A 7,614-nucleotide genomic window follows, 5' to 3' on the forward strand; every position below is an offset into this window, starting at 1 on the left:
CGGCCCCAATGTCGTCCACCTGCAGTTGTTCTTCAGTCCCCAAGGCATCACCCCATTTGTGGGCCACGCTCCCCCTTATATACCCGCACGGCCACGCCCTGGTAACTTCCAGCAGTTTTCCCTGGTAGAGTCTCTCAGCAGACTCTATTGTCTTCTACTTCACTTCTCTTGGATGGCAAAGTTTATAGTGGGGGCAGTGGAGATGGGTTGAAACAGGTACAGGTTACTCTACGGGGGAAGGTTCGTGTGAGTCGTACTCTTGCGTTGTAAATACGTTATCGTGAAATAAATCATCTATCAAATGGAACCTGCAAAGGAGCTTCTTTACACATGTGAGTGTAAGCCTGAGTACAATCTCACGTGTTGTTGCTGTCGAGTATTTTAATTTTACCAGTGGGTCAATGAGGGAAGGGGATGATGATTAATGTAGTGATAGAATGGGTGGGTCATTCTTGAGAGCATGAAAAAGTGCGTGAGGTTGACACAGTGAATGATCGGGTCATTGTGTGATCAGGTAAATATATGACTCATGAGGAGAGAGAGGGAGTATTTACGTGAGTCATAGATTTAAGGAAGTGGGTGAGTTCATAATGGAGTACCAGTTTATTGAGTTGAACAAGGCGAGAACTAAAGCGACCAGGATGAGTCTCATTTGCAAGAGAGACCTGGATCACCCAAATTACCAAAGCTAAATAAAACACAGAGTTACAGTAATTAAAGCAAATATACTATTTTCTTCTTTCGATAAAGCATATATAAACAATAGAAAGACAACTGCTGTCTTATGAAAAATCGACGTAATGGAGCTAAGGGATGATAGAATGTGAGTAATGTGCGACATGGATGTCCTCTGCCCCCTACACGACTGAACATTTTCTTTGACTACGTAGTTTGTGACGATTTCCATGGATGTACCAGTAGAATTTATCTGGTATAGATATAATGGGAGGCTGATCGATGCCTGAGCCGGTCATGGTATGGCTCTCTATTGTTAAACCATATTATGAATGCGGATGATCTGGTGATTACTGCCCACTCTAAGGAGAAGTTGGAGATACTACAGCTAAACATGAAGCATGCTACTAAAATATGGGCCGTTACCATCAGCCCCACGAAAACAAATCACCTCCCTGGGTATTTTACATCATAAAAATGCTCCCTTCCTCAATTCCTCATGTATTTGGGGCACCTGAGGAGAGAGTGGAGTGGGCAGTGTGCTGATGATCAACTCCGTTTTGGGAGCCGAGGTCTCATTTAAAATAATTCGAGCAGCATTATATTTTCATCAGCTGCTCAACACAGTGTGGAAGCTACCTGGCATGTCACTCCATAAAAATCTTCATGTCTTCTCGGCCACAGTTATACCCTCCCTTATCTCTCTCGAAAGGAACATTAAGGTTAGCTTGCCCACGATCTATTCAGGGTTTAACCAGACTGGACTTTGTAAGCTCACAGATTCCTAGAATATCTGGACAAATGCCCATCTGTGGGCTCCTCCAGCAAGCGAGGCTGCGTTGATTGTGTCATGCAGTCCGTATGCACAGTCACGGCATCCCCAAGCAGCTTCAATTTGGCTGGATAGATGGTGCTAAATGGGCGTGGTACGGGGTAGAGAAGAGATGGACTGATGTGGTGCAGAAGGATGTGGAGCTGATTGGACTTATTGATGACTGGTATCAGCAGTGTCACGATCGGCTTCTGTGGAGGAGGTTCATGAAAGGCGCTGCTGGGGAGGTGGAGGCAGTTGCCCTCCAGCAACAGCATAGGGCAGAGGAGCGAGGCTCAAAACAACGAGCAGAGCGCCAAACAACTGACACAAATAAAGTTGGCACAGTGGGGAGCACGGCTGTTGCATCTGCCCATCATCTTCCTAAGTCAATCCATGGCACCTGCGTCTATTACATGACCTCCTGCCAGCCAGCCTTCGACACTTCACGTGGCCTCAAAATGCACCGAGCATGGCACAAGTGCTGTGGTGATGTCACCGCCACTTAGGGGTGAACGACGGTTGTTACGTTGTTGTTGTGCGTGTGTGCACGGACGCATGTACGCCTGTGAGTCTCGTGTATGGAGAGATAAAGAGAGGCAGCCGGGTGGGGTGCTGGCCATTCACCCCGTGTGCCATTCAGAGCTTCATAGGCGCTTGCCCCAACATTCTGGTAAGGCTATACAGCGGATGATTGTCGCTGTTGTGTGTGTGTATGGACGTTCACCCCCCTCCCCCCGCCCCCGTGTGTGCAGGGACTCATTACGCCCCCTCCCGACAAGCAGACCGGCATCCGGACTAAAGGTAAGTGACAATAACAGATTTTTTTTCCATTTAAGTAACTTTATGTTTTGCTCACAATACAGTATTTATTAGAGTGTTGCATGCAAATGTACGATATTTTGTCTTATATATGACTTTGTTGATGTTCTATGGGGTATGTTTGTCTTTCTGAGTAATGTTTTAATTAGGGTGGTGTCATTTTCACAATTTCCCCAATATTTTTAAATGGCCGACTTGCGCTTCAGCAATTTTCGGAACCAATGGCTAAATCTCTTCATCTTCTTGGGCTTGGTGGTGGTGGCAGAAGTGGTGGTGGAAACGGTTGCGGTGGTGGAAGCTGTGGCAGCGGCGGTGGAAGTGGCGTCGGTGGTGGTGGCATCATTGTACATTTGAGACACGGTCCATATTAGCTCTTTCAGCTGGCTACGGAGATGCAGGTTCTCTTCTTGCAGCCTCTTTTCCCCATGCCACATGTCCTCGTGACGCACCAGCTTCCCGCGCAGCCTAAACTGTTCCTGCCCTCTCTGCGGATTCAGGAAGTTCAACTTCCTCAGGTGGGCATGCAGCGACCTCCGGAGATCTTCGTTTTCACAGCGCAGCGACATTTGCCGCTGTGCTGCATTGCAGTCTCGGAGAAAATCCGCATGGAGAGACTTGCTCTCCCTGCAAGGCACTCTCGTGGGCTCCAGCTCCAACTGGCGCTCTTTAAGCTGTTGAACCAGGCTCCTGATCTCTCTCTGGAGAGTCTCTCGGTTCTCCATGAACTCCTCCAGCTGATGCTGTAGCTCCAGACGGAGCATCTTGCTCTTCTGACAGAGCTCCACATTCTGCAGGCCCATCCTCTCCGTAGACAGCGCCGTGGTCTCATGGTCAAAGTCTGAAATGGAAAGCGTAAAAAGATATATGAAGATCCCCATCCCAAGCATGGCCAAGACCAGAACGCCAACGATCAGCAGCACCATGCTCAGTTCGAGTTGACGGCACGCGGGACAGAAGCAAGTGTGAGACACGTCACAAAGGGGCGTGTTATTTATCGTGACGTCATTACCGGATGTGACGTACACTATGACGTAACAGCCATCTCTGCCCACTTATTGTCAATCATTGCCCACCACGTGACTCCACGGCCCTGCCCCTAACCACGCAGCTCCTCCCCCATACTCTTCTTCCGCCTTCCCCACGTGACGCGAAGCGAGCCAATCACGCGAGAGGCGGCGCGCGGTCGGCCCCGCGTCCGCTTCCCGCCATTCTTGCAATGGGCGGCGGGGCCGCTCAGGGTGGGGCGCGGGGCGCGGGGGCGAGTTCACTCCACGTCGCGAGTCGGGAGGAGGGACGAGGGGGAGGGGCCAGGAGGGACGAGGGGGAGGGGCCAGGAGGGACGAGGGGGAGGGGCCAGGAGCGGGAGGGGGGGGGAGCTGAGAGCTGCGAAAGTTTGGGGTACCACTACTTGAAAAATATACTGTACCACAGAAATGAGTTTATGTTAAGTTCGATTTAGAACATCTTTCCAATGGTTGCTTAATTTGAAACCAACTTCTCGGTTGAAATTGTGTCTGTGTTTGTAGATCTGAATTGCCTCGTGAACAAATCTCTGATAAAAACCCGTGGGTTTGCAAAGAACCTTGGTATCGGAGAAAATTATATCGTGATCACCCACATGGTTGTAACAGTGATCAGCAAAGAATTCGTTTTGCTGTGTTTCAAATCTGATTTGTGCTCGCGAATTCGGTCAGAGACATGTCGCTTTGTCTCCCCGATATAGCAATCACCGCAGGTACAACTCAATTTGTAAACCCCGGGGTACTGTAAGTCAGGAATGCCATCCTTCACGGATGGGATCAGATCACGAATTTTGTGTACTGTATTGAACCGGACCTGGATCTTGTGTTTGTTTAGAATTTTTGAAATCTTTTTAGTAACGCCTGCTATATATGGTAGTGTGATGGTTTTGGCCGGAGTATCAAGTGGTTGTTTCTGTATGGAGGGAGAAACAGCTTGGCAGATGGTACGGTCAGAGTAACCATTCCTTTTGAGGGCCAGGTGTACATGTTTTAATTCACTGGTCAGGTGGTGTTGGTCCGAAATGCAATGAGCCCTATGGTATGAAGTTTTGATGAGAGAATTATTTTGGGCTGGGTGGTGGTGGGAATCAGGTTTCAAGTAGGAATCTGTGTGGGTGGGTTTCCTGTAGACAGAATGCCCCAATGAGCCATCAGGTCTCCTCTCAAACAGAACATCTAAGAATGGTAGCTTAAATTTCGATTTAAAGTTTTCGTGACTGCAAGGATTCATCTTCTTTGGTTCTTTCGGTAAAGTCACGTAGAATGAGAATAAAATAATAAATTGATAAAATAAAATAACACAATAATATTCTCACGACGTTTCGGCCACAACACAAGCGGCCTTCATCAGGTGAAGGGGACGAGACTGTCTGGAGGACAGCGCTGGAGTGAGAAAGCCACGCTGAGATCACGACCTTTAAGCTGTGTGAGAAGAAACAAAGCGCCTGACAAAGGAATTAGCATTTAATTTAGCATTGAAATGGCTGAGTGATTAGCTTGTGACTGGTCACAGAAAAGGCTATATTAAAGTTAAAGCATACACATCCGCAAAGGCACCCCTTGACAAAGGAATTAGCATAGAATTTAGCATTGAAATAGCTAAGTTAAAGTATACACATCCGCAGAGGCACTCCTTGACAAAGGAATTAGCATAGAATTTAGCATTGAAATAGCTGAATGATTAGCTTGTAACTGGTCACAGAAATAGCTATGTTAAAGTCAGAGCATATACATTCACCGAGGCACCTAGTACAAATCAAACAGGAGAATTTAGCATTGAACTAGGCGAATTTAGCATTGAAATAACTGAGTGATTAGCTTGTGACTGGTCACAGAAATGGCTGTTGAAGTTAAGGCCTACACATCTGAGCTATTCACTGTAACTGGGTATACAATACAATATATAATGAATACTATATCATGAACCAAAAAAAATACTAAAATATAAATTACCTCAATGTTATCAATAAACTCTATATTCTCCAATCAGCTAAGCTACCAACAATAAGTCGTTATATATCACAATGCTATATGGCGAAAAATGGGTGGATTCTTACCCTCAACTTTAGCAACACGGATAGCTTAACCGTGGTTAATGGTATGGTTTACAACATGGAGTATAACAGCGCCTCGCAGCTGTCTCTCTCCCCCTCCTCTGTTCCGACCATCGATGAACTCGTCCGTCTGAACGGGACCCGTAGCTAAATTATGTTAATTCCTTTGTCAAGGCGCTTTGTTTCTTCTCACACAGCTTAAAGATCGCGATCTCAGCGTGGCTTTCTCACTCCAGCGCTGTCCTCCAGACAGTCTCGTCCCCTTCACCTGATGAAGGCCGCTTGTATTGTGGCCGAAACGTCGTGAGAATATTATTGTGTTATTTTATTTTATCAATTTATTATTTTATTCTCATTCTACGTGACTTTACCGAAAGAACCAAAGAAAATGGTAGCTTACCATCTTTCTCCACTTCCATGGTCTTGTTCTTCTGACAGAGCTCCACATTCTGCAGGCCCATCCTCTCCGTTTGCAGCGTCGTGGTCTCGCGGTAAAAGTATGAGATGGAAAGCTTAAAACGAAGATAAATGAAGATCTCCATCCCAAGCATGGCCAAGAGCGGAACGCCAACGGTCAACAGCGCCATGCTGAGCTCGTGTTGACGGCACGCGGGACGGAAGGAAGTGTGAGGCACGTCACGAAGGGGCGTGTCCTATATCACCGGATGTGACGTACAGCCATCCCTGCCCACTTATTGGCAATCATTGCCCACCACGTGCCTCCACGGCCCCGCCCCTTACCGCGCAGCTCCTCCCCCATACTCTTCTTCCGCCTTCCCCACGTGACGCGAAGCGAGCCAATCACGCGAGAGGCGGCGCGCGGTAGGCCCCGCGACCGCTTCCCGCCATTCTTGCAATGGGCAGCGGGGCCGCGCAGGGGGGGGGGCGGTGGGGGCGGGGGGGGCGGGGCTGAGTTCACTCCACGTCGCGAACGGGAGGAGGATTGACGAGGGGGAGGGGCCAGGAGGGACAAGGGGGAGGGGCCAGGAAGGACGAGGGGGAGGGGCCAGGAGCGGGAGGGGGGGTGCCGTGGCGCCGCTCTTGGGCCGCGAGGCCTCCCCCTGGGCCCGCGGCGCCACGCGGAGACCGCGACAGCAGCAGCAGCAGGAGGTGGTGGTGGTGGTGTTTGTGGTTGTAGGCACGGGAGAGGTGGTGGTGGTGTTTGTGGTTGTAGGCACGGGAGAGGTGGTGGTGGTGTTTGTGTTTGTAGGCACGGGAGAGGTGGTGGTGGTGTTTGTGGTTGTAGGCACGGGAGAGGTGGTGGTGGTGTTTGTGGTTGTAGGCACGGGAGAGGTGGTGGTGGTGTTTGTGGTTGTAGGCACGGGAGAGGTGGTGGTGGTGTTTGTGGTTGTAGGCACGGGAGAGGTGGTGGTGGTGTTTGTGGTTGTAGGCACGGGAGAGGTGGTGGTGGTGTTTGTGGTTGTAGGCACGGGAGAGGTGGTGGTGGTGTTTGTGGTTGTAGGCACGGGAGAGGTGGTCACGGACAGGCGGTGAGTGCCGGGTGATGGAGGGGGGGGATTGCAGGGTGAGTGAGTTAATGAGGAGAATTAATAGGTGAGGAGGGTGAGTGAGTTGAAGGGTGAGGTGAGTGAGTGGGTGAGTGGTGAGTTCACGACAGGGAGATTGGGGCTGAGTGAGTGAACGCAGCGCACGGTAAAGATCCCCTGAGAGCATTCGCAAGAGTTGGACATTGAGTGCCGCTGTCAGGGTCCACACGCAAATTACTCACTTGGCATGATATACAAATTAACCATTGTAAACGATAACTTTAAAAAAGTCCGCTATTTGTCAGAGCTAATGCGATGTGCGTTTTGCATATTTGTAGCACGTTATAACCATCGTCAACATCGTCATTTAGAGTAACCATTAGTCCATACGTGTCACTTGCTAATAGTCCCCGGGTCAATCACAACTTTGCCGTGCGTGCAGGCTTTGTCTCTGGCTGCTCGCTAGGGCTGCGATGCCTTTCCATGCCACAAGATGACGTTCATTGCTCCTTCCACACCGCGACAATATTTACTGCAGTGTTCTATAACGCGGCAGTTGCGTTGCTGAATAACACCGCGTTGTGTAAACTCCCTCGTTACAATGACTAATACAGGGTAAAGCACAGTCCGTGATAACAGCGTGAGATGCGTGTGTCGGCTGAACAAAGACTGAGGCGCGTGGGGAGCATCAGGAAGCATCCAGCAGCATCCCAATGCCTCGTGTGACGCTGTGCCCACACAAC

The 7,614-nt window shown here is 49.5% G+C and overlaps 1 protein-coding gene across 1 annotated transcript; it reads right to left on the minus strand.

Moving 5' to 3' along the window:
- Positions 1-580: 580 nt before the first annotated feature.
- LOC142908468 (uncharacterized) lies at positions 581-6,041 on the minus strand. The gene is made up of 2 exons (XM_076059171.1): positions 5,785-6,041; positions 581-3,146 (listed from the first exon to the last, which is right to left on the minus strand). The coding sequence occupies exons 1-2, from the start codon at positions 5,969-5,971 to the stop codon at positions 2,491-2,493; spliced, it is 843 nt and encodes a 280-aa protein (XP_075915286.1). The 5' UTR covers positions 5,972-6,041; the 3' UTR covers positions 581-2,490.
- Between the last annotated feature and the right edge of the window lie 1,573 nt (positions 6,042-7,614).

This window comes from Petromyzon marinus (assembly GCF_048934315.1).
Source record: "Petromyzon marinus isolate PM22_M1 ecotype Great Lakes invasive population chromosome 84 unlocalized genomic scaffold, UKy_Petmar_22M1.pri1.0 chr84_unloc.4, whole genome shotgun sequence".
NCBI classification, from domain to species: Eukaryota; Metazoa; Chordata; class Hyperoartia; order Petromyzontiformes; family Petromyzontidae; genus Petromyzon; species Petromyzon marinus.